The sequence below is a fragment of the Chiloscyllium plagiosum genome, unplaced genomic scaffold, assembly GCF_037043375.1.
Source record: "Chiloscyllium plagiosum isolate Xiang-an unplaced genomic scaffold, Cpla_swu_hap1 HiC_scaffold_39, whole genome shotgun sequence".
NCBI lineage: Eukaryota > Metazoa > Chordata > Chondrichthyes > Orectolobiformes > Hemiscylliidae > Chiloscyllium > Chiloscyllium plagiosum.
In genome coordinates this window covers 2,050,650-2,078,268 of record NW_028270177.1, presented here as the reverse complement: position 1 = coordinate 2,078,268, position 27,619 = coordinate 2,050,650, and the positions used below count along the sequence as shown (strand labels likewise).

The 27,619-nt window shown below is 41.6% G+C and overlaps 1 protein-coding gene and 1 non-coding gene across 5 annotated transcripts in view; both read right to left on the bottom strand.

Annotated features, from left to right (window-relative positions):
- Positions 1-2,215: 2,215 nt before the first annotated feature.
- The window catches only part of slc24a1 (solute carrier family 24 member 1), a 49,229-nt gene continuing 23,825 nt past the window's right edge, over positions 2,216-27,619 (bottom strand). For 3 of the 4 annotated variants that reach the window (XM_043674600.2, XM_043674601.2, XM_043674602.2), the window contains 6 exons: positions 22,933-23,019; positions 11,619-11,809; positions 9,181-9,480; positions 8,549-8,638; positions 6,459-6,625; positions 2,216-4,573 (listed from right to left, as the gene is read on the bottom strand). In XM_043674600.2, the coding sequence (XP_043530535.2) occupies positions 4,324-4,573; positions 6,459-6,625; positions 8,549-8,638; positions 9,181-9,480; positions 11,619-11,809; positions 22,933-23,019 (1,085 nt within the window). In that variant the 3' untranslated portion in view covers positions 2,216-4,323. The remainder of the gene's footprint in view (positions 4,574-6,458; positions 6,626-8,548; positions 8,639-9,180; positions 9,481-11,618; positions 11,810-22,932; positions 23,020-27,619) is intronic. The other variant, XM_043674603.2, reaches the window with a different exon arrangement.
- LOC122539605 (U2 spliceosomal RNA) lies at positions 15,880-16,079 on the bottom strand. The gene has a single exon (XR_006309128.1). It is a non-coding gene; the product is annotated as a U2 spliceosomal RNA (small nuclear RNA).

Below are 27,619 nucleotides of genomic sequence, written 5' to 3'. Positions count from 1 at the left end.
CTATGCCCTCCAGTTCTGGACTGCCCCATCCCAGGGAAAAGACTTTGTCTGTTTATCTAATCCATGCCCCTCACAATTTTATAGACCTCTACAATGTCACCCCTCAGCCTCCAACACTCCAGGGAAAACAGTCCTAGCCTATCCAACCTCTCCCTATGGCTCCAACCCTGGCAACATCCTTGTAAATCTTTTCTGAACCCTTTCAGGTTTCGCAACATCCTTCCGATAGGAAGGAGACCAGAATTACATGCAATATTCCAAAAGTGGCCTAACCAATGTCCTGTACAGCCGCAACATGACCTCTCAACTCCTGTACTCAATACTCTGACCAATAAAGGAAAGCATACCAAATGCCTTCTTCACTATCCTATCTACCTGCGACTCCACTTTCAAGGAGCTGTGAACCTGCACTCCAAGGTCTCTTTATTCAGCAACACGCTCTAGGACCTTACCATTAAGTATAGAAGTCCTGCTAAGATTTGCTTTCCCAAAATGCAGCACCTCGCATTTATCTAAATTAAACTCCATCTGCCACTTCTCAACCCATTGGCCCATCTGATCAAGATCCTGTTGTAATCTGAGGTAATCTTCTTCGCTGTCCACTAAACCTCCAATTTTGGTGTCATCTGCAAACTTAGTAACTATACCTCTTATGCTCACATCCAAATCATTTATATAAATGGTGGAAAGTAGTGGACCCAGCACCGATCCTTGTGGCACCCCACTGGTCACAGGCCTCCAGTCTGAAAAACAACCCTCCACCACCACACACTGTCTTCTATCTTTGAGCCAGTTCTGTATCCAAATGGCTATTCTCCCTGCACTCCATGAGATCTAAACTTGCCAACCAGTCTCCTGTGGGGAACCTTGCTGAACGCCTTACTGAAGTCCATATCGATCACGTCCACTGCTCTGCCCTCATCAATCCTCTTTGTTATTTCTTCAAAAAACTCAGTCAAGTTTGTGAGACACGATTCCCCACACACAAAGCCATGTTGACTGTCTCTAATCAGTCCCTGCCTTTCCAAATACATGTACATCCTGTCCCTCAGGATTCCGTCCAACAACTTGTCCACCACCGACGTCAAGCTCACTGGTCTATGGTTCCCTGGCTGGTCCTTACCACCCTTAAACAGTGGCACCACATGAGCCAATCCCCAGTCTTCTGGCACCTCACCTGTGACTATCGACGATACAAATATCTCAGCAAGGGGCGCAGCAATCACTTCCCTAGCTTCCCACAGATTATTACCATTTAACTGAAGGATGTACTTACAGCATTACAAATATACACTGAATATTTTCAGTATAAACGTGGATTTGGGAATTTATAATACAATTACATTAGTAACTTTAAACTGGACAAAAAAAGCAATAACAACATGAGAAAAATCCTTTTTACATAATACTTAGGTTCTAGAGTGCACTGCCTGAGAATGTGATGGAGTCTACTTCACTCAGGATATTTGAGAAATTTGGGTTAATATCTGAAAAGGAAGAATGTGCAGGGCTGAGGGGAACTGTCGTGTTTCTGGGTGTTGCTGCTGTGCACATCCAGCAAAGACATGATGATCTCAATCATTCCATGATATGTGTGCACCCTGATCCTCATTAATCTTCAGATGAAGCCAATCTGTACTTAGTCACAATTCCATATGTGCAACACGCCTGGAAATCAATGTGTGCGTAGGCTTCCAGGCTACTTTACTTACTGATGTCACTTCTTTGGTGATTTTCTTTCATTTATCAATATCATTTCATTTTCTATGAACATTTACAATTTCTTATCACTAAGAGACGCAGTGGAGCAAGGCTATCCCCAAACTCGTCAATTTTTCATATTTAAAAATACACACATTAACTAACCATTGAGCATGTCACAGACAAGTTGCCAATGTTTTAATCTTATATATTAAAATTTCATGACAAGGAAACAACGTATTCATTCTCTGCATTATTTTTCAGTTTGCCTTCTGTAGCCTCACAATACATTCATCTTTTTATACATAACTGAAAACAGGTTTGATATTTAAACTAGACGTATATTGAGCTCTTTAACTGTATTACATACTGTATAAAATCCTATTACTACTTTAGTTTTATGAAGCACAGATCAGATGATATGGTCAATGTATTGTTTCTGTTTTGTATTTATTGGCTTAATGTTTGTCTTTTTTTTAAAAAAGCACTAAAATCTTTCTTTTAAGTCCTGAGCTGTTCTAGGGTATGCTAGTTGTTGCTGTTTAATTCTGAATATTTCATTTTTTACATTCTATCAACCCTTCAATCATTCCCAATACAACTTAATGCATACGGCAATGATTATTTCACTGAGAAACTAATCCATTTCTTTATACATTTCCATTACTGTCCAACCCAAATGACAATATTATGAAGATCCTATTGTCTACCAAGCAGAAATGTGTTGTATTTTAGAATAATTGTATAATGGCTCTACAAGGAGGGAACAAAAGAGATCCATTTGCTCTCTTTATGCCACCAATATCAGAGACAAATCAGAGAATGCTTTTTCCCCAGTTAGTACTGAATTTAGAATTGTTATGGAGTAAATTGAGCAAATTGGGCTCAAATGAACATTTTAAAGACTCTGATTCATTATTTTTGTTCAACAAGAATGTCTATAAATTTGGAGTAAAGTTTGGTCAACAACCTTGAAGGTTAGCCATGATCTAGGACAGAGTAATGGGCTGAGTGGTTACCTCTCCCTGTGTTCCAGTTAAACTGTCTATACTGTGAAATAGAAATGAGAGAAGCATCTAAAGTCTAAAACAAGACTTGGCAATTTCTGAGATGTGGAACATTCAGTAATGTAAGATTTTGCTGGTAGTGTCTCGCCCATACAGCAGAAAATTAGACTAACAATGGTTTTATGAATAAGAACAATGGTTTTATGAACAAATATTACACTTGTTTATAAAAATTGTTTGTGATGTATTCAAAGGTAATGTGCAAGTAGAGGATAATTTCTATGAAATAGACTCAAAAATAATGTTTAAGAATATTTGATTTTTGGGGAGAGGAGGAAAAATTGTACAATGTGTCTGTGGATTTGTCCGGGAGGGTTGGGGGTCTGGTGAACCTTGTTACTATGCATCAAGGGGGAGGATTCAGTACTGAAGAATGTGTTTATCTCACTTCTGGCATTCAACGTCAGACTATTTCTACCTGAGCTGAATTTGCACAACTTATATGTTTAACTGAAAATTCCTCTCAACTATCCTCATCAAAGCTTCTACCACAGCATCAGTCTGACATTTCAATTTCAACACCTACTATTCCTCACTGTAAAATGAGTCAGATTGCCAGTGTCAGATGCCTGAGATGTCAAGATCTCCATCAAGTGTAATTGGTTTCTTTGGTATTTTAACTAGTGCACTAAGCAATGTAGTTTTCTGTTGACATCTTAATTTGCTTCCATGCAGTAATGCCAATATTAAACAATGGCAATTTTATAAAATGCAGATAGATCCATTAAGAAATAGATAGAGGATATTGAATATGAATTGGAGTAGTGTTGCTGGGATTGGAGTGCAGAACCCAGATCTGGTCTGTTTCTCTGTCTTTGAAACTATCCAAGATAAGACGGCTAAGTAATACACTTTCCAGTTCCTCTTGTTTTATTTTAATCCTCTGATTTATTGTCCTTGAGTTTCCATTTTCTGAAACACTGTTGTCACCTTAATGAATAATGCACTAAATGCCAACAACTTAAAAATTGATGGTCATGGGAAAGTGCCTCTTTTTGTGACCTATTTTCCAGTTGAGTTCAGTTGATGGAAGAGTTTTATCGACAATTGTGTTCAACAACTTTAACAACTGTTTTTATATTTTTTTAAATGGTTTTTAATTTAATGGAGCAGAATTTGTGTGATCTGTTTGAAAGTGTGTGTGTGTGATGGCCAGAATGATTTCTGATTCCATGCCTCTTGCCTGTTGTCACATAAACATCAGGAATGTGGGATACACTTTGGGTTTGTCTTACTGTGTTTTTTTAGCATTAATCAGAACCAAGTTTGAAAACTGTGCTCACCAGCTTTGTAGCACCATTCATGATAATGGGGCCTATTTAATGAATGGTGCCATTTCCCAGCATGTCTGAATCCACTTGCCTATCATTTTCATACTTACTGCAAACATCAATTCTGTTTGGAGCTTATGAATAATATTCAACACAATAACATTGTTGCTTACGATGGGCTGATGCTTTGGAATGTTCCCATCAGCCTACATTCTGGTTGTTACACTGTCATTTACAGTCGTAATCCTCAGAAATGCCCTCTGATAGGTCAAGTTAACAAAAGTTCATATGGAAACTGGGCATACTATGATTCTGTCCTCCAACATTACGCTGATGATTAAAAACGTAAAGTAGAGGCCAAACATGGTGAAGCCCAAGAATTTGTTCATCTTCCACTTTGAGACGCCGATGGAGATGATTACAAACAGCAGCATCAGGAACAGTAAAACGATGGCACAGAACAGGCCATTACTGCTGACTGGAACCGCGTTGAATCTGTGAAAGGCAGCATACAGCAACCAGGGTACAGGAAGCCTGTTAAACAGAAGGAAAAGAGTCCCAGAGAAGATTAAAAGGTGAGAGTAATTAGTGAAAGTGATTGTGTGGAAGATAATACTGAATGTTACAAAGTGATTGATCACTTGGGCTTTACATTGAGGCTATCAGTGTTATTCATGCTTTAAAATTCCTGCACTTGGCTGGAGACAAGAGTTGATAACTCATTGAGAAAAATCATGTCTCACAAACTTGATTGAGTTTTTTAATGAGGTAATGAGGGCAGAGTGGTAGATGTTGTTTACTTGGACTAGTGAAGTTTTTGACAAGGTTCTGCCTGGTAGACTAATTAGTAAAGTTGGATCACGTGGGATTCAGGAAGAGCTTGCCGATTGGATACAAAATTGGCTTGATGGTAGGATACAGAGAGTAATAGTGGAGCGTTGTTTTTTGCACTGGAAGCTTGTGACCAATAGTGTTCTACAGGGATCGGTATTGGGTCCACTTTTGTTTGTCATTTATGTAAATGATTTGGATGAGAATGTTGGAGGCATGGTTAGTAAGTTTGCAGATGACACCAAAATTTGTGCTACTGTGGACAGTAAAGAAGATTATCTAAAATTACACAAAGATCTTGATTAATTGGGTTAATGGGCTTAAGAAGTGACAAATGGAGTTTAATTTGGATAAATTGGTAAAACAAACGAGGGCAGGACTTGTACAACTAATGGTAAATCACAGGGTAGAACAGAGCATTATTCTTTGAATTTTGTGTCATAGGGAGACAGAGTGGTTAAGAAGACGTTTAGCATGCCTGCCTTCATGCTCAGACCTTTGAGTATAGGAGTTGGGACGTCATATTGAGGTTTTACTGGTTAAAATCATAAAGTAGCAACAAAACATGATGAAGCCCAAGAATTTGTTCATCTTCCACTTTGAGAAGTCGATCGAGATAAGGTCTCTTCTGGCGTACTGTGCGCAACTCTGGCCACCCCAAACTGGAGAGAGTTCAGAAAAGATTTACCAGGATGTGGCCAGGAATGCAAATAGACAGGAAAGACTTGGACTTTTTTCACTGGAGCGTAGATGGTTGAAAGGTGCTCTTACTGAGATTTATAAAATCATGACAGGCATAGATAAGGTGAATGACAAGGATCTTTTCTCTCAGGCAAGGGAGTTAAATTCTACAGGGCATATTTTTAAGGTAAGAGGAGAAAGATTTAAAAAAGACATCAGGGACAACTATTCTACACAGACAGTGTGTGTGGAATGAACTGCCAGAGAAAATGGTGGATGAACATACTGTTACAATGTTTAAAAAACATTTGGATGAGTACATAAATATGAAGGTTTGGAGGGATGTGGGCCAAACACAGGCAGGTGGGGTTAGTTTAGTTTACTTGGCAGGGCCTGATTAGACCGAAGGCTGTGTTTCCATCTTGAGTTCAAGTCAAAATAAACTTGTATCCCCCTCAATCACATGCAGATTGACACATTGGAAAACATTCATTACTATTGTGGCTGGATTTGGATGACAGAGGCATCAGGGTGCCTTAAATTTAAAACACTCATCATTGTGTCCAAATCTTTACATAGTCTCAGCATCCATAATCTCACCACTAACAGGCATACAGGCCTCCTTGCTATCTCACATCTTTCAGATGTTTGAAGAGGTGGAGGAAGGAGGGGCTATTAATGACACAAGTGCAGTATTCTTTCGCTTGTCTTTTATCTTCAGTTGAAGCACTACAACTGCCACAGTATATTTTGCAAATGGGACCCCTCCCCAATCCCACTTTAAATTAAAACCTCTCCCCAGTCCCACACAGCAAACATTCACCCAATATCTCAACAGAAATCTCTCCCCAGTACCACATGGCAAACATTCACCCAATATCGCAACAGCTAAAAGAACAATACTTGCCCGACTGTGATGTCGAAGATGTTGCTTCCCACTGAACTGGATACTGCCATGTCTCCCAGACCTTTGCGAGCAACAATGACACTGGTGATGAGGTCAGGGATTGAGGTGCCTGCAGCAAGGATGGTTAAACCCATTATCTCTTCAGAAATGCCAATTGTCTCACCGACCTGGAGATGAAGGAAATTGCTGTATAAAGCCTGAAGTTGGAGAGTTACCAGTCTTAAATCACATAACTCTGAAGTAGAAGGATTTATGATCTTGGTGGCAAGTTCCAGCTTACTATAGTATGTTGTACCAACCTAAAGTTTAACTTACTCTTAACTGGGCAGAGGTTAGGCACTAAAATTGTCCTCAGTGTCAGTGATGGTGAAATGTCAGTCAAGTTTCCTTCACTTGTGATGCCTTCTGGAAGAGGCACCCATCCAATGACATTGAGTAAAAGCAGAAAGAGATGTATCAGAAAAACAGCTGCTTGGACAGAGTGCTAGAGAGCTGCTAGGACCCACTGACCCATTTCCTGCATCTTCCAGGGAAAGTCAATCCTTTCAAATAAAAATGAGAAAGAAATGTTTAAAAGGAACAATTGAAATATTTCACGTTTATTCATAAGGATTGGCGCTGGGTCCACAGCTTTTCATCATTTATATAAATGATTTAGATGTGAATATAGGAGAAATAGTAAGTTTACAGATGACACCAAAATTGGTGGTGTAGTAAACAGTGAAGAAGTTTGTCTCAGAGAATAATGGGACTTTGCTCTGATGGGCCGAGGAGTGGCAGGTGGATAAATGTGAGGTGCTGTATTTTGGTAAGGCAAGTCAGGGCAGGACTTATACACTTATTGGTAGGGTCCTCGGGATTGTTGCCAAACAAAAAGACTTTGGAATGCAGATCCTTGAAGTGAAATTGCAGATCTACAGGGTAGTGAAGAAGGCATTTGGAATGCTTGCCTTCGTTGGTCAGTGCATTAGGTATAGAAGTTGGGAGGTCATATTGTGGCTGTACGGGACATTGGTTAGATCACTTTTGGAATACTGTGTTCAGTTCTGGCCTCCCTGCTATAGGAAAGATGATGATAAACTTCAAAGGGTTCAGAAAAGATTTACAAGGATGTTGCCCGAATTGGATGGTTTGAGCTATAGGGACAGGTTAATTAGGCTGGGACTATTTTCCTTGGAGCATTAGAGGCTGAAGGAGTGTACTTATAGTGGTTTAAAAAATTATGAGAGGCATGGTGAATAGCCAAGATCTTTTTTCCCAGGGTATGAGAGCCCAAACCTAGAAGGCAAAGTTTAAGGTGAGATGGGAAAGATTTAAGAGACCTAAGGAGCAATCTTTTCATGCAGAGGATGGTGTGTATATGAAATGAGCTGCCAGAGGAAGTGGTGGAGGCTGGTACAATTGGCATCTGGATAGGTATATGGATAGGAAGGGTTTAGAGGGATATGAGCCAAACACTGGCAAATGGGACTAGAGCAGTTTATGGTATCTGGTTGACATGGACGAGTTGGACCGAGGGGTCTGTTTCTGTGCTGTATGACTCTACAACAAACCAACTGCTGCAAAGTCAGCTGTCCAAGTTGCAATGCATGGAATCTCAATGCATGCCCAGTTCCCTCACTCAACCTTACAGATTTCTGCTTAACCACTTATTCACATTTCTCATTGAATGAAATTCATATCCAAAAGAGAGAATTACAGACAAACATCATAACAATGCTTAAATGTTTTATAGTTGTTTAGCATATGCTAAATATCATTCCAGCAATATTAAATCACAACTGAAGCCTTCAGTAAGTATTTAATCTTAACTATATCTTTGCAGAATATATTTCTACTCATTATGCTCAGTTGGTTTTGAAATATTGAATCGCTCTGTAATTTAACAGATGGAGACTGACACATATTAAATTATATGTTATAGGAATCTTATATGTACTAAAAGGAATATATTTTTCCCGAAATAATGGAGGATTTGTTCCAGTTGGGAGTATATGCAGTGTCAGGTCATGTGGGTTTTATATTCCAACCACACCCACAGCATGGATTGAATTGTGAAGGAAAGTAACCATCACTAACACTGTACCTACCTGGTGGGCCCACCACACCATCAAATATGAAAAAGCACCAATCCACAGAATAGATCCAAAAAAGGTCCCAATAAAGTATTTCTTTGAAGCCTGTTGGAAACAAAAATAATGTACATCATGGATATTCTGTCCTTTAAAATCTTCCTGAAGAAATATAGCTGCCTAACTATTTTTCTTTATTACATCGTTGATTATCTATGCTTCTACCACCCTCTAGGCAGCAAGGTCCAGGCCATTATTAAATGTTGCGTTTTTAAAAAACCTTCCTCACATCCCCCCTGTATCACTTGCTCAAAATGATAAATCTGTGCTTCTCATTCCTTGTACCAGTAGCTATTGGGAACAACATTTGCGTATTTCAGGTTTAGATAAGGAGGCCTTATGGTCTGGGACATCTCTATCTAAGCTCCTTTACTTAACCCTAGTTTATCTAATCTAACCTAGTAGCTAAATTTTCCCATCCTTGACACCATTCTGATAAATCTTTTCAAGGACCTTGATGTCCTTCCTGAAATGTGGTGACCAAAACTTTCATAGATTCTGATGTTCACTACATAATTTGGTTAAATGTCAGATTCAAGAATTTGCTCCTTGCTAATGTATGATTTTCCATATGATCTTTTCTCACTTACTGCATTTCGTACATCAGGCACCGTTAGCCAGAGCGGGAAAACGATGGGAAGTAGGCACAGGTAAGTGACTTGTTTCCGTCGGGTGTCTGGCCATTCAAGACTCAAAGGTTCTTCATCATTGGTTGCCTCTTTCTCCTCCTTTTCATTATCCTCCTCATCACTATCTTCATCAGTGTCATCACCATCATCACCACTATCATCATCATCATCATCATCACCACTATCTTCAGAATCACCATCACTGCTGTCATTTTCATCACCACCATTGTTTCCAGCATCTTCACCCTGATCATTTGTTTCCTACAACCAAATTAGAAATGGAAATATTCATTGAAAACATTTACTACAGATTTCTGACATTTGAATTCAACCAGCCATACAAAAATACTGTGGCTACATCACCACTTGCAAGTCCACCCCCACTCCCCCTCCCCAAAAAAGCCACTCACCCTCCACGGGTGTGTCAACATTAATATTCCTTCACAGTCATTGGATCAATATCAGCCAGTGATCCCCACATCTAGTGAACTAATAAAAATACTTTTATTAAAAAGGTGGCTTGGAATTGTGAGTCAAACTTTTACTGTTTAAGCAACTACTATTCTGTAGGGAGTACACGTATAGGAAGGGATGAATTCAATTCTCTATGGTAATTTTCTTGAGTCAGAATGAACTCAACACTTTTCAGTTAAGCAAAGTTCAAATACATTTCTGATATAGTCAGATAAATCAGGCCAAGTTCATTAAGAAAGAAGGGATGAAATTTTACAACTTGCTGTTACATAGGGTGACATGGTAGCCAAGTACTGTAACTGTTTCCTACACACCTTCACTGGCATTGGGGTGTTCATGACATGTGCTGAGATAATAAAGTGAAATCCGACGGTGTTTTGGGCTGGTCCTGGTGAAACTCTCAATCCAGAACCTCACCTTGTCATCCATCACCAGTTTTGCTCTTTATTAGCTGCAGTTCCAGCAGTGGCCTCTTGTCCTGGTGGCACCACTGGGCCTGGAGAGTCACTGGCCAATCAGAGACAGAGCTCCTCCTAAATGAGGTCAAGAATCTTGACCTGAGCGAATTAACAGCTTGACGGCCCCAAATCAAACCAAGTTTTCCAACCACTTGGAGGTGAATTCAGACTTGGTTTTTCGATGAGTGTGGCATCTCCACCTCCAGTTAAAATTCAAACCAAAGAAACAATACACCGCACTGTCATTGATCAAGTACACTCTTAGAATTTCCCTGTTACATTTCGCTTACTATGACCTCTGGAAGTCTGCTACTATCTTCCTTACTATTAACAATGTTTCTAAATTTGAATCCTCATGAAAATCATTCCATATATATCCAAGTCCAGGTCATTATTATGTCTCATAAAAAGCAGCAATCCCAATGACAAGCCCTAGGAGACATCGCTATGCAACTATCACATCTGAAAAGGACCCACTCAGCCACTGTCCCTTTGATCCAATGGGTTGCTAATAAGCCTATTATGTGGTATTTGTTTGAACTCCAAAACTTTGACATAAATTGCACTATCCTCAGTCAACCTCTCCCACCTTTCATCAGAGCTCAAACTTGAAACCTTGTCTTTGGTGATAATTCAGTTTGGATTTCAAGTTTTTCAGTATTTCCCAAGTTTTCATTCAACACAGTTGGTAGAAAAATTGTCTGCCACCCATTCAAATTACCTAAGCAGTGTTTCCAGACAACTTCTCTCATAATGCCTTCTTTCTCATGGGAGTAATGGGACAGGTCTGAACCAGGAACAAGCTAGAGTCACAGAGCTGCACAGCATGTAAACAGACCCATTGGTCCAACTCATCCAGGCTGATCGATATCCTCAATTAATCTAATTCCATTTGCCAGTATTTAGCCCATATCCTTCCAAACCCTTACTACTCATATACCCATTCAGATGCCTTTTAAATGTTGTAATTGTACCAGCCTCTACCATTTCCTCTGGCAGCTCATTTCCTACATGCACCACTTGTGTGAAAAAATTGCCCTTTAGGTCCCTTTTAATCTTTCCCCTGTCACCTTAAACCTATGCCATCTCATTCTGGACTCTACCATTCCAAGGAAAAGACCTTGGCTATTCACTCTATCCATGTCCCTCATGATTTTATAAGCCTCTATAAGGTTACCCCTCTGCCTCCAATGCTAGAAAATAGCCCCAGCTTATTCAGTCTCTCTTGATAGCTCAAATCCTCCAACAAAGTCTCAGTATCTGGTATCAGTCAGGTTTGGCACCATACTGACACAGTCACTGCATTGTGGTACTATCTTTGTTGCAAACTACACATGCTATCCTATCATTGCAAAGATACGTCCCTCTCAATGCAGGCCTTGAATAGAAATTCTCTTGCTCCATTAACATTGCTCTCCCTCTAGTATTGATCAGAGTAGATGGATTAAATTATTTGGGCCTGTTCACCTGATCTTTAATGGGATTTTCTTCATCTTCAGCACCTTCTGTTGGTGATGATGGACTTGGTGGATCAGTTGGGGGAGTCACTTCAACATTCACCACGTTGGGAAGATCTGTCTCATCTTTTTCCTCCTCTTCCTTCTCTTCTTTTTTCTCCTCTTGCATTTCCTCTTTCAGTTTTTCATCCGTCTCTCCACCTGTGAAAGAGAAATGACCAGAATCTTCAGAATTTAATTGCTCTGCTGTTTTCTTTATTTCAGTATCAGACTTTGATTGTGGCCCAATGACCACTCTTGTTCATGATTCATATGTTTTTATTGACAGCTTAAATAATTAGATATCATAATCTTCAAATGTTGGCAATTATCTGTTCATTTTAACTCAGTAATGAGCCAGGGTGACCAGTATTCCTGCTGAAATATCACCAACACCCTTTAGTAGGAGTGATATGACTTATTATTTCAGTTGCCAGGGTTTGCAGATCTGACTGCATCACCATCACCGGTTACTTATGAAACCAACCTTAAACAGTTGAGCACCTCTACTCTTCAAAGCATGCAGCCAGAATAGATAACAGAAACCTCCTTTTATAATCTTTTAATCCAACGTTCAAGAGCATTTTATATTCTCAGTTTGTATAGTTGGTAAAATAATCTGCTTCTCAAGGGAGCCAGTTGCATAAGCAGACACATAAACTTGCAAATATGGACAAGTACAGGCCAACTGATCAACCAGTTGTGAGTCCTGAGAAGTTGTAACACTTCCTTTTTTAGGTCAAGATTCTTTAGCCCTTCGGCACCAATCAGTCTCCCATTAAGGACAGAAATCCAGAATCAGAAACCCAGACCCAGTTAGAGAAATGAATTCTGTATGCTTATAGGTGATTGAAAATAGTCTAGAGATCAGTGATGGGAAAGGTATCGAATCTATTTTACATATTGTGTCAAATCGTCACGCAATCCCAAAACACAGTGTGTATCACAGGTAGAGTTGTAGTGAAGTTCTTTCCTGAAGGATTGAATTGCACAGTATGTCTGCACAATGTTCTTTTGACACTAGGACTTGGGTTCCGTAAGATCTCCATTCTACCAGTTTTGAGAGATTCCATGTAATCTAAAGAATCTCAACCTGGTATCACAGTAAATGGACTGTAGAGCAATGGAATACAAAAAAAGTAAGATGAACCAAAGAGGAATACAAAATAAACTTCGAGGGAATATCAAGATTAACTACATTATTACTACTTTTTTAGTAAAGACAAGGTTTGGGGTAATGTGAACCCCCTTTAAAAATTGATGAGTAATAATTATATGAAATGAAAATCAGGAAATGGCAGACTTTTTGAATATTTAGTTTGTGCTAGGCTTCAGAGTAGTGGAAGAGAATTGCAGGTAAACTCATTTTCATCAAGGACTTGAACTTACCAAAATTAATGCAAAAAAAAAATGAATGTTTGAATTTGGAGTGGCCTGCTGGCTCAGTGGTTAGCACTGCTGCCTCATGGCACCAGAGACCCAGATCCACTTCTGTTCTCTGGTGACCATCTGTGTAGAGTTTGCGCATTCTCCTCTGCTTCTGTGTGGGTTTCCTCCAGGTGGTCCGGTTTTCTCCCACAGTCCAAAGATCTACAGGTTAGGTGGAGTGGCCATGCTAAACTGTCCTATAGTGTCCAGGGATTGCTGTGGGAAATACAGGGATAGGGTAGAGAGAATAGGTCTGATGGGATGCTCTTTGGAGGGTTGGTGTGGATGGCTTCCACACTGTTGGGATTCTATGGTTAAATAAAACTGAAGTGTGACAAATCCCTGCATCTGATCATTTTCATCATCAGGATTTAAAGGAACCAAATTAAGAAAATATTGATGCTTTTGCTACAATCTTCCAAACCTCCTTCCATTAAAATAAATGTATTTTTAAATTGGAAAATTGTAATTCCGTTATTGAAGAAAGGTGAGCAAGTAAACATTCAGGAATTTCTAGACTTGTTTGTCTAAGATCAGTGTTATTGAAATTAGATTAGATTAGATTAGATTACAGTGTGGAAACAGGCCCATCAACCCAACAAGTCCACACCGACCTGCCGAAGCGCAACCCACCCATATCCCTACATATATCTCTTCACACAACACTACGGACAATTTAGCATGGCCAATTCACCATAACCTGCACATCTTTGGAGGAAACTGTGGGAGGAAACCGGAGCACACGGAGGAAACCCACGCAGACACGGGAAGAATGTGCAAACTCCACACAGTCGCCTGAGGCGGGAATTGAACCTGGGTCTCAGGCGCTGTGAGGCAGCAGTGCTAACCACCGTGCCGCCCAATAAAGGATGCTACAATGCATTGGCCAGGAATCGAACTCGGCCTCCCGCATGGAAGGCCAGAATTTACCACTGAACCACCAATGCACCTATGTATGATTGCAGCCATGTTAACTGTGTACAAAGAGAAATTTGAGCTAGTTAGTGACAACCAACATGGGTTTGCAAAGGGCAGGTCACATCCAATGAATTTAATTGAATTTCCTAACAAGAGAACTAAAGTAATAAATGAGGTTTATGACATATTTATGTGGATTTCCAGATAGAATTTAAAAATCTTCCATTTAAAATACAATTAACTAAATTTAAAGCTCGTGTAATTTAAAGAAAATTATTACCTTCCCACTCAGGAGATTAATTAGACAGTGAAAAGAGTAGGAACAGTGGCTATGTTCATGAATTGGAAGGAAGTGACTGGTGGTTACCCATAAAAATCTACATTCAGACTTTGACTATTCACATTATTTATTGATGACCAGATATCACAATAGAGCGGGCCATATTAAATATTACTGTTGGATGGCATAGTGGTTAGTGTTGATGGGTACATAAAATGATAAAGTGGGTGAAATTTATAAGATGCATTTTATAAGTCTTTCACCTTAGGCTAAGTAAAGGACAGCAGTGAGTATTTTTCAAAAAGTGAAAAGCTAGAAAGTGAAAGTCCAGATAGATTTCAGAGTGTGTGTACAAAAGGGCAGGGAAAGGCTATTTACCCTTTGAGCAATGGGGGAGGGAGGGTTTAAACAAGAGTTCTATAGTAATTGTGGGTGATTTTAATTCCTATGTCGACTGGGCTAGCCACATCAGTAATAATGCAGTGATCAGTACATTCCTATAGTGTGTATATGACAGATTTTTAGACCTGTACATTAAGGAACCATCTCAGGAACAGACTCTTGTAGATTTGATTTATGCAATGAGAAGGGATTAATTAATAATTAATAATCTTACTTTGAAGGTCCTTTAGAAGTAATCATAACACAACAGGATTCTTCACTGGGATAAAAATTTATGGTGTCCAATTCAAGGAATTGTGGGTCTAGTTATAGCATATGGACTGCAGCAGTTCAGCTAAGGCAGCTAGGGACAGGCAGTAAATGCTAACAGTTTCTCTAAGATTGTAAAAAGAAAAACATAAAGACATCTTAAAATCTGAAATAGGAAAATTGATAACGGTGTATAAGGAGATGGCAGAGTGATTAAACAACACAAAATCAACATGAATTTAGATTAGAGATTAGATTAGATTAGATTTCCTACAGTGTGGAAACAGGCCCAACAAGTCCACACCGACCCATTCCCCTAACTAATGCACCTAATACTATGGGCAATTTAGCATAGCCAATTCACCTAACCTGCACATCTTTGGACTGTGGGAGGAAACCGGAGCACCTGGAGAAAACCCACAGATACTGGGAGAATGTGCAAACTCCACACAGACAGTTGTCCGATGTGGGAAGGGAGATTGAGTTTGACAAATCTCTTACAGTTTTCTGAAGATGCAAACACCTGTAGTAGGATCACCAAGGGAGACTTGGTAGGTGTAATGTATTTGGATTTGCAGGAAACTTTTGATAAAACCCCACACAAAAAGGTTATTGTGCAACATCAAAGCACATGGGATTGGGGGTAAAATATTGGTGGAACTACATTTGGAGTATGGTGGACAGAAATTGGTCTCCTTACCCAAGAAAAGATGCACTTGCCATAGAGGGAGTGCAGTGGAGTTCACCGGACTGATTCCTGGGATGAAAGGTTTGTCAGATTTTATTGTCCATCCCTAGTTGCTGTTGAGAAAGTGATGATGAGCTGCCTTCTTGAATCATTGTAGTCCATTTATTTTTGAAATAACCATCTGTTTTATTGTTAAAACAAACCCTGCAGCATTGCGTACTTATGTCTCAGTAAGAGACCACTTAGTTAATTCCAAAACAAATCAAAATATGATCTCTCAAGCTGGTTTGGGTACTGACTTATCTGATAATACCAGGCTGATACATGGAGAGGACAGAACAAGCCCCTAACTCATCTCCCTGCTCCAAAAATCCATTTAATATAAACTCTCCCACAGTCGGGAGATATCAGATATTAAACTAATAAGAACAGAAACGACGTCAATTTTCCTGCTCCTCAGATGCTGCCTGACCTGCTGTGTCTTTCTAGCAACACTCTGATCTAAACTCTGGTTTCCAGTATCTGCAGTCCTCACTTTTGCCTTCTCTGATAATACCATCAGCTGAGATCATAACAGTCAGACGGAACCCCTGGGTTGGCTGCTGTTGGGCAAGCCTGGACTAGAGGATTGTTCTGAAAGATATCTATCAGAAATGTACAAGTTTCTATTTACAGAAACACACATTAATTATCATAAACCTGCAGTTCACCAAGGAGCACAATGTCAGTCTTCTCCGTTATGTTAGAAGACAAGTAAATTCCTAGTTAATGCCCAAAATTGAATACAATACAACTTTCCTGACATTCAGAAGTGAACATTCAGGCAAAGCATGGGAGGAGTGTAAACAATCTCCATCAAAAAAAAAAGATACTGTTCAATTAATAATTTTAATCCTGAGAATTGTCAAGTTTTGTTGGTCCGGAGTATTCAGCGGGTGAAGTCAGGTTAGCCATGGTGAGGAGCAGGTTCAAGGGGCTGAATGGCCTGCACTGTGCTCAGTGATTGGCCATTTCCAGGAGAATAAAGACATCTCTTGGTTGGCACAGTGCAACACCCTCTGGGTCAAAGCTTTGCTGAATCATTGGGGCACAGCATAGGAAGGCATCCCACACTGGCCTCATGCTGCACTTACCCAGGAGCATCAGAATCGGAAACTCCACTCAAACACTCTCAAACTCACCAATGGTCTTTAACAAAACATGTTCTACTCTGCCTCAAAACTTTGCCAACCTTTACTTTTCCTTTTTTCTGTCAATGATCTGGATCTTGATGTTCAAGAGACAATTTCAACATTGGCAGATGACACTAAACTTGGAGAATTGTATACTGTGAGGACAGTGTGGAACTCCAAAAGGACAGTGACAAGTCGGTGGGAGTGAGTGGAGAGAAGGCAACGGGGTTCGATGCAGAGGTGATGCATTTTGGTCAGAAATACATTGAAAGATGATATATCATCAAAATGACAGCGGAGTAGGGTTCCTGAGCTGGGGCTGGTCTGCTCTGACTGTTTCTCTTTATTTCTCTTTTCTTGTTTCCATTACTTTCCTCTTGGCCTGAGCTCAGGCGGCAGTGGTGAAAGATTGCACCACCTGATTTATTTTCCGGGGCGAGCACAGGACCCAGTAGGGGAATCGGTACCTGAGGATCGGTGACTCCATGGTGGTTGGGTCCAGTGCTGGGGGGACAGAGCAATGGCGGAAGGGCATCCCGGCGACATCAAGGTGGCCACAGCACCAACAGAAGCGATTCTGGGTCCGGTGGAGATGGTAGCATCCGAGGAGCAGGAAAATCGACATTTCGGGCAAAAGCCCTTCATCAGGATAGAGGCAGGAAGCCTCCAGGGTGGAGAGATAAATTTGAGGGGGGGGGTGGAGGGGAGAAATGAGGAAACTGGTGAGTCATTTCCCCTCCCCCCACCTTACCCCAGTTCCATTCTTCCAGCTCAGCACCATCCTCATGACCTGTCCTACCTGCCAATCTCCTTTCCCACCTATCCGATCCACACTCCCCTCTGACCTGTCACCTCCATCCCCACCCCTATCCACCTATTGTACTCTTTGCTACCTTCTCCCCAGCCCCACCCCCCTCCCATTTATCTCTCCACCCCGGAAGCTTCCTGCCTTCATTCCTGATGATGGGTTTTTGCCCAAAATGTCGATTTTCCTGCTCCTCGGATGCTGCCCGACCTTCTGTACTTTTCCAGCACCACTCTGATCTGAACTCTGATTTCCAGCATCTGCAGTCCTCACTTTTGCCAGTGGAGATGGTGGCGAGGTGGTGGAGGAGGGATGGTGGTGCAGGCATCATTGATGATGACCTGGTTCAGGACTGATGGACTCTCTTTAAGCTCTACCTTTCTTTTTTTTGTTCCTTGTTCTTAAATTGTTCAAAATGATGCCGGATCATGGCAACAGTGGAAAACATTTTCAGTGTATTTTACCGTTTTTCTCACTGTAAAATACACATGACAATAAAATCATTCATTCAAAAAATAGGGGTTACAATTCTAAAGTGGGTGCAGTTGCAGAGATCTCTGACTATATCTGTGCACAGTCCATTGAAAGCAGCAGATGGAAACAACAATTAATAAAGCACAAAGTGTCCTCAGCTTCATACTCGGGGCGTAGAGTACAAGAGCATGTTTGGTGAACTTGTACAAGATGCATGTTAGACCTCAGCTCAAGTTTTGTGTACATTTCTGGGTGCCACATTATAGGGAAGATGTGAACACATTGGAGGGAGTGTGGGATGGTTCCAGGGATGAGGAACTTCGGTGATGACAATAGACTGAGTGCTGGAGAAACTCAGGAATTTCTCAAGTTCCAAAGAAGAGTCACATTGGGCTTGAAACATAAATGGTGTTTCTCTCTCCAGATGCTGCCAAATTTGCTGAGTTTCTCCAGCATTCTCTGTGTCTATTACAGCAGCTGCAGTATGTTGCTTTTTGGACAAAGTTGGGACTGTTCTCCTTGGAGAGAAGGCAGCTGAGAGGAGATTTGATTGAGGTTTACAAAATCATGAGTGGGCTGGGTAGAGTAGATAAGGAGAAGTTTTTCCCACATGTAAAAGGAACAAGAACAAAAGGGGACAGAATTAAAGTGATGTGTCATGAAGCAAGGGTGATGTGAGAAAAATGCTTTTCAGACAGTGAGTAGTCAAGGAATGGAATGTATTGTCTGGAAATGTGGGGGGATTGGGGGCAGGGGCAGTTGACACATTCAAGATGGTATCGGATGATTTTTGGATAGATATGATGTGCAAAGGCCTGGGGGGAAAGCAGGAGATTGGAACTAAGTAATAATGCTCATTTAATAAGATGATGCAAACATGAGGGGCTGAATGGCCACTTCTGTGATATGTAATTCTGAAATATCCATTATGGTATTTTCCTTTGCATCATGTGTTTATGCATCAGTCTTGGGCTTTGATCAAGCATTTAGTAAACTGTTGGATTGAAGCTGAGAATTTCATTTCCCACAGCACACTCTCATTGCCAGACTGCAGTGATTAAGGTTGTATGGGGAGAGGATTGTGTTTAAACCAACTGGGTCTCCCAGCCCCCAATATTATTGCGTTAATACTCAGGCATTGAATAAATGAGGAACTATTGTCGGCCAGTGCCGGGAAGTAAAGATTAGTAAATTGTTGGGAATGCTAATTGAATTCCATTTCCGTTACCATCCACCACAGGCCATGAGAATATAATTTAAACATCTCAGTGCAAGAGCAAACATTTCAAAGAATTGGATATATTCCTGCAATTTCCAAAGCAATCAAAGATATTTTCCTGCTTCATGTTTTGCTTTTAGTAAGAGCTGATCTTTATTCTACTGTTAACACCTACTCTGATGTACTGATGTGTTCCTTCTGTGTAAACATTGCCATACTCTTTGCCTTTTGTTCTATGACACTCTCGATGTCCAATCTCCCTTTTCCTCTAACCTTTCCATGACCTTTCTTGTTCTACTTGCCACTCCCACCCACTCACCTTTAAAACAGCAGAAAAACCATCACATTTCTAGTCCCATTAAATTCCGAAAATGAGTCGAAACATTAGCTCTGTTTCTGTCTCCATGGATTCTGCCATATCTGCCGAGTTTCTCCAGCACTTCATCTTTTTATTTCAGATTTCTAGCATCTGAAGGCTTTTAGTACATAGAAAAGTACAGCACAGAACAGGCCCTTTGGCCCATGATGTTGTGCCGAGATTTAATCCTAATGTAAAATATAGTAACTTAACCTATGCACCCCTCAATTCACTGCTATCCATGTGCATGTCCAGCAGTTGCTTAAATGTCCCCAATGACTCTGCTTCCACCACCTCAACTGACAGAGACATGTGAAGTGTCTCTCACCTGCCACATTCTGCAGGAGGAACATGCAACTGCCCTAACATCCATATCCAGGGTCCAGGATGTTGCCGATCGGGTTTACAAGATTCTGAAGAGGGAGGGTGAGCAGCCAGAAATCGTGGTACATATTGGCACCAATGATATAGCCAGGAAAGGGATTAAGGATCTGAAAAGTGACTACAGAGAGTTAGGTTGGAAGCTGAAGAGCAGGACAAGTAGAGTAGTGATCTCAGGTTTGCTATCGGTGCCACGAGATAGTGAGGTGAGGAACAGTCAGCGAATGCAACTTAACATGTGGCTGCGAGGCTGGTGCAGGAGGGAGGGCTTCAGATACCTAGACCATTGGAATATCTTCTGGGGAAGGTGGGACCTGTACATGAAGGACGGATTGCATCTGAACTGAAGGGGTACAAATGTCCTGGGTGGGAGATTTGCTCGTGCCATTCAGGAGGGTTTAAACTAGTTTGGCGGGGGGGGGGGGGGGGGGGGGCGGTGGGAATCGGAGCCACATGTCTGAGAGGGGGGTCAGTTGCAGACAGGACAGTGACAGGATATATTGAATCTATCACGAAAGTTTCTCACACAATGAAACAAAGGGATCGGTTAAAGTATGTCTGCTTTAATGCAATTGGGTCCAGAATAAGAGTGACAAACTTAGAGCATGGATCTGTACTTGGGGCTACGATGTTGTGGCCATAATGGAGATGTGGGTTTCACAGGGGCAGGGATGGTTGCTTGATGTTCCAGGGTTTAAAATGTTTAGAAAGAACAGGGAGGGTGGAAAAAGAGGAGGGGGTGTAGCATTGCTAATCAGAGAGTGTATCACAGCTACAGAAACGAAGGTTGTTGAGGAAGGTTTGTCTACGGAGTCAATATGGACAGAAGTTAGGAACAGCAAGGGAACAGCCATCGCATTGGGGGTTTCTACAGACCACCTAATAGCAGGTGAGAGATTGAAGATCTCATAGGCAGGCAGATTCTGGAAAAATGCAGAAGTAGCGGGGTTGTTGTTATGGGTGATTTCAACTTTCCCAATATCAACTGGAACCTCCTCAGTGCAGGTGGTTTGGATGGAGCCATTTTTGGATGGAGCCAGGTGTGTTCAGGAGGGTTTCCTTACTCAGTATGTAGACAGACTGATGAGGGGAGAGGCTATTTTGGATTTGGTGCTCAGCAACGAGCCAGATCAGGTGTCAGATCTCACAGTGGGAGAGCACTTCGGTGAAAGTGATCACAACTGCCTCACATTTAGCATAGCCTTGGAGTGGGAAAGGAGCAGTTACCGAGGGAAGATATTTAATTGGGGAAAAGAAAATTATGGCGCTATCAGACAGGAGTTGGGAAGTACAGACTGGGAGCAATTGTTCCACAGAAAGGGCACAGCAGACATGTGGAGACTATTTAAGGAGCAGTTGTTGCACGTATTTGTTCCTCTGAGACAGGTAAGAAGGGGTAAGATTAAGGAACCTTGGATGACGAGAACAGAGGAACTTCTCATCAAAAGGAAGAAGGCAGCTTACATAAGGTGGAGAAAGCAAGGATATAGCACAGCTTTAGAGGATTACAAGCTTTCTAGAAAGGAGCTCAGAAATGGACTGAGGGGAGCCAGGAGGAGGCACGAAAAAGGCTTGGCAAGAAGGATCAGGAGAACCCAAAGGCATTTTACTCATACGTGAGGAATAAGAGAATGATCAGGGAAGAAGGTAGGGCCGACCAGGGATAGCGGAGGGAACTTGTGTGTGGAGTCTGAGCAGATAGGGGAATCCCTAAATTAGTTTTTTGCTTCAGTTTTCACCAAGGAAAGGAAACTTAGAGGAGCTGGGATACAGTCTTGACCAGATCAAGATTGTTGAAGTTGATGTGCTAGAAATTTTGGAAAGCATTAAGATTGATTTTTGATTTTATTTTAGCAGAAAAAAGGTCTAATGACCTCGGAAAATCTGTCCCGAAATGTACACTTTGAGAAGGTACAAGTCACAGCTCCTCAAATCTGTTCCCCAAATGAATGGATTATCTGAACCTTAATTCCTTTACCTGTATTTAGCTTCATATTGTCGTGGTAACTTTACCCAGGAACTGTTCCTCTCAGGTTTGGAAGCTTCATTGACTCCATAATATTTCCATTTGATAGAGAGGATTTCACATGTCCACTTCCCATTATGTGAAATGTACATCCTGCTTTCATTCTGGAATGTTTTGTTCTAATTTCAAATATTCCCTTGCTGTGTGTCACTCCTTCATCAATCTAGTCAATCTTTTAATCATTGTAACTACTCGTCTGGGAAACACTAACACAAATAGCACCAACTGCTTCTGGGCAACAAAGTGGCTGCACAAAGCATCAGAGTTAGTGATAACATCAAGACCACATGAGTCTGTTTTCTCAGTTTTATAAACTCTCAGCTGGAGGCTCTCTGAGGACAAACTTTTGTAAAAGCAGCAAATGTGATGGAAGAAAAGCATATTCACCCAGTAAGTAGCTTGGGTTTGGGAATGCATTGCCTGGGAATTAAGTGATTCAACTGAGGCATTCAAGAGGGAATTATATGATTATGTAAATAGGTTCTGGGAAGTGGCAGGAAATTGGCACTAATTCAAAACACTCAGTGAGCTGGTGCAGATACAATGGGGCTGAACGGCCTCCTGCATTGTAGCAATTCCGTGATTCTGATGTTTTGGCAAAACCAACCAGCAATCGTTTACAGAGTCATTGCAATTGTTAATGATTCAACTGGTGAGTGGGGAGCGTTCATAACCACAGTATACAAAACAGGTTAATGTCAAACTGACCAGTTCTTTGGGGAGTCACTTGAAATGTTCTGACAAAGTGTCAGTTCATGATTGTGTTTCAGGAATGAAGTTCAAATACACACTTCAGAATCAAGTCAGAATGTTTCTGCATGGGTTCAGGTGTGGTTCCCAGCCGGTTTAACACAACCCTTGCGTCTCTCATCGTCTGTCTCTCACCTTTCATATTGTTTCCTTGTTGATCTTTTGAACTTCCCTTGCCCTTTGCCATACTGTTCATTATTTCAGCCTTCTGCTTAAATTTCACTGCAAACAAAAGAGATGTTACAGATGGAGAAGGTTCTAGAATCATTTTGAGTGACAATGGCCAACCATTCTGAACCGCAGGAAGGACGCCAAATTTTTACATAATCGCTGGGCACAAACACAGAAAGGAGGAATGCAACAGATGTAGATATTGCACAGAAGATACTGTGTGAACAGCTGTGTAGAGTGTTTTGAAGAGTTTTGTCAGATAAATTGAGACCTCCACTACGAGACAAATAAAAGCCAATTGTTGGCTCTTCCACCTTGTGCTCCTAAGGCCTGTCACCAGGATTCCACCATTCAAACACAAATCAAAACAACTTTGCCAGCATGTCTTTTACTTTTCACCAGGATGTCTGAACTAAGGATGATGAAAGGACAATTTTCTGGATGGGCTGAATGGCCTCATTTTGTGTTGAATCATACAATGATTCAGATAGTGTCATGAACATTTGTTCAGGGGAGGGTCTTAGGGAATTCAAACAAGTCCAAAGTATTAGTTAAATACACTGGAGAGGTGACAGGGTTGTAATGTATCCCCTTAACTGGATCAATGAAGGTGAAAGAATTTGCTCCATGCCTGCCCTATAAACCTCTTAAAGGGAAATCTGTGGGTAACATTAATCTTCCTTGAACAAGTAAACCAAGGAACAATGATCTAACCTGCACTTACTGAAACAAAAGCTTAACTAGAACTTAACCTGCAGTATTCCAGCAATAATCTCTGATTCATAATGATTCCATGTGAGGGCCAGAGAATTGGATTCAAACCGCTTCCCACTTTGGAGAATTTTCACTGAATCCCTGCTGTTAAACTATCTGCCCTGAGCGAATCATAGTCACTGTTTGGAAAGAACAGCATACAGACATTAAGGAAAGTCTTTTACCCACATTATACACACAGACTGCATCTGTCTGTATCAAGGTGAGAATTTCTCAACAAATCCCTAGGGGAGGAATTTCTCAGCAAAACCAATTTAATTTACTGTTGGCCACCTCCAGAAATCTCAGTGGGAATCTGTCTCACACTGAGCACCTGGAAACGCTCCCATGTTCAATGAAAGGTTCAGTCGTTACACAGAGTATCACACAAGGACACAGCACACAGATGTCCCCATTCACAAAATACATGTAGCTACAGAAAGTGTACAGACAGATACACATGGGACCATGCATAAAGATTCACATACAGTGCACTCGTGCACACAAACATTCACAAGAATATTCTCTCATACAGTTGTGAAACACTGCTCTCTGGGGCACTGCTCTTTGTTACAGTGTGACATGGTGTTATAGTGAGATTCTCAGTGTGTATTGACTGTGAGAGTGCACCATCCCGACATCACATCGTCTAACTGGCTTCTGTGATGTCGGGATCTCAGATTTGAGTAGAAAGACAAGGCCTGAAGCTGTGTGATGTTTCCCAGTCAACCCCCACATGCACCCAATCACTGACAAGGTCAGTTTTGACAGCGGTTTCTATCATGGGGCCAAATGGCCTCCTTCAGCATGGGAGTAATTCTGTGACTTGTTGTCTGTAAGTAGTTTGGAGTATTTCTGGAAAACATTTGTGCTGTCTTTCTGAACTTGTCAGAGACTGTTCCCACATCCTGGGGAGAGCAGGGTTATTGGTGATCAGCCCTCTTCAAGGTATCTGCAAGTAAGGTTAGGGTTAGAGTTGGGTCAGTGTCAGGGTTAGATTAGGGTCAGGTTAGGGTACAATAGGGTTAAAGTTAGAGTTAGAATCAGGATAAGGTTAGGGTTAGATCAGGGTTAGGTTTAAGGTTAGGTTGTGGGTTAGGGTGTGCAATGGCAGTTCCTCTGGGACTGGAGCAACAAGGTTAGGATCAGTGTTAGGGTTAAGGTTAAGATTAGGGCGAGTGTTGGGGTTAGGGTCAGTGTTAGGGTTAGGGCTAGGCTAGCAGCAGCAATTCCTCTTGGGCTGGAGCTCGACAATGCAGAGGGAGAGGTGTCAGGGAAGGCAAGCTCTGTGTGCTTTCCCTTGCCATTACAGCCTCATGCCTGGCCCAGGAGGCTGGGCAATGTCCTCAGTGTCTTGGTGTGGATGACCAAGAGTGCTCTCCTTGATGCTTCTACATCACAAGCTGTCTGTCACCTCACCCTTACTGAGCACATGCCATGGCCAAGCCTTTACCCATGGGGAGGCTCCTGCCTGCTCATGCCAGCTGCACATTGATGGCAAGGCCCAGAGTGTTGTCAGTATCTGAGCTTGGAGCACTAAATCTGTGACCTAGTGAATGGGGCCTCCTGTTTAAAGCTGTGCTCTTTCTTGCTCACTCCCCTGCCACTACTTTGCCACGCCAGATCACATCTGTTTGAAAGCAGCAAGTTTGGAGATGATTGGGTGGGAACCAAGAGGTAGATCACATCTCAAATGGCAGGAACCAGGTGAGGTGGGAGTTGGGCGTGTCAGGGACATAACATTGCCCTCAATGATCTTAGTGATCTGAGGACTGATAAACACTGAGTCCTGCAGGAGACAGGGTGGAGTGCCAGTGATTGTTTCTGGATGTACTGAGCAGAGGGAAGTACTGTATGTGAAGGAAGTGGTGGTCTGAGAGTGAGAGTGTGATGAGGTGGCCTGTGAGATAGGATGAGAGTGCAAGTGACTGGTGCTGCCTGTCTGATGGAAGGTGCATTGCGCTGAATGAGGAGCTGGTGGGGCAGGATTGCAGAAGTCATGTGAAGATGCTTCACTCGTGGGAATCCATTAGGATTTTCATGGCACTGCTTCCAGGTTCATCCAGATCTTTCCTGCCACCCCCAAATCCAAACCAGAGTGCCATAGCATCTCTCTTCCAGCTTCTCCCAGTTATAGTTCGGCTCATCCTGGAACCCTCGCAGTTCCTTGGTATTCACTATTTTGCCATAATTTAAATTGCAGCAAGATTCTTCAGTGCAACTTCCCTTTAAAAAGGCGAGCCTGCCTTGAAGGAGAACAGGCTGGCTGTGTGAGGTTTTTTATGGTCAGTGCCACTGAGCCTCTCCTGCTGAACACAAACACTCAGATGAAGGAAGCAGCATGTGACCCACTCTGTCAGACACTGCAGTCCTTCAGACAAGGTGCCCACCTCCATTGGAGGGTCTGCCAGTTGGTAACAAATCCTGACTTGGACTTTCTAAAAAAAGGCAAGTGGATTTCTCATGCTCAATGAAAAAACCAATGACCCACTGGAAGGGTTCAATGAAATTGAATTTCTACTGATACATTCATGGCCTGGTGTTTGTGTCATAAGAACATAAGGACTAAGAGCAGGAGTAGACTGTCTGGCCCCTCGAGCCTGCTCCGCCATTCAATAAGATCATGGCTGATCTTTTTGTGGACTCAGCTTACTCGACCTCTCACCATAACCCTTAATTCCTTTGCTGTTCAAAAATCTATCTACCTTAGCTTTAAAAACATTTACCGAAGTAACATCAACTACTTCATCGGAGATAAAGTTTCTGCCTGTTTGTAGTCAATGAAAACGGTGCCTCTGTTCTGCTGTATAATTCTTTTTCTGGTTCAAGTGAACAATCAGTCAGGAAATTAATGAATAATAAAGTTACAACATCATCTGGACCTCCAAATGACTCACTGTATTCACCATTCTCCGTGACTGAATTTCGGATTGAATTCCAACTCTCATCCAAATTAAAGTCATATCTTCCCCTTGAACACTTTTCTGATAACAAGTTGTTCCTCAACCCTTTCAGAGAATTTTCTTCAGTATTTGTGGATTCCAGTGAATGTTGGTTTAGAGTCTCATTATAAAGGGAAAGAAGATTCATTTCTCCCTCCAGTTTTCACTGATCTAGAAGAAAATGGATCCCAGAATTGCTGATGGTGGAATGCTGCTATTCGTGGTACAATTAGATTCTTGGACTTTTCTCACCTTAACATTCCCACTTGACACAATCTCTGCAGCACAAACCATAGCAAACAAGTGTGGAATCCAGCACTACAGCTAGAACCAGGAATCATGTGAACTTGAACAAGAATTCATTCATGTAGCAGCAGCTTGAGATCAGAGAGCGGACACAGCTCCATGGTCAGACTTGATGTCATGGTGATCCAATACCTTCTGTCCTGATCACTCATTTCTCTGGTTCTAAGGCCAATGCCTGACTGTAATTGCTCATGGGTTATCCTCTGAACAACCTTAATCAGTGCCAAAGGCATTCACTTCAGCCCCATTCATCAGCACCTGAGCTCTCTCAGCAATACAAACACTGAAATCCAGCCCTTCCAGCATACTCCTGGGAAGGACCATCCAATTAAAATGGTCCATGAGTTTCTTGTGAGGGAAAGCTTTAGTTTGAGATCCATTGTCTCTAATGTTCCAATGCTGCCTTTGACCATCTTAAGAACAAAGTGTTTGATAACAAAGACTTCAAACCCAGCACTAAGCTCATGGCCTAGAAGGCTGTATTGTTACCTGCCTTTATGTGTGCATTGGACAATGTGCAGAAGAGTCTTAAATCCCTAGAGAGAAATCTCCAGTTTGTTCCTCTGCAAACTCTTGCAAATCCAATGGCAGATTAAGACTTCTAAATCAGTGTCCTGTCTCAAGATCCTGGAATTCCCTCCCTAAGGGCA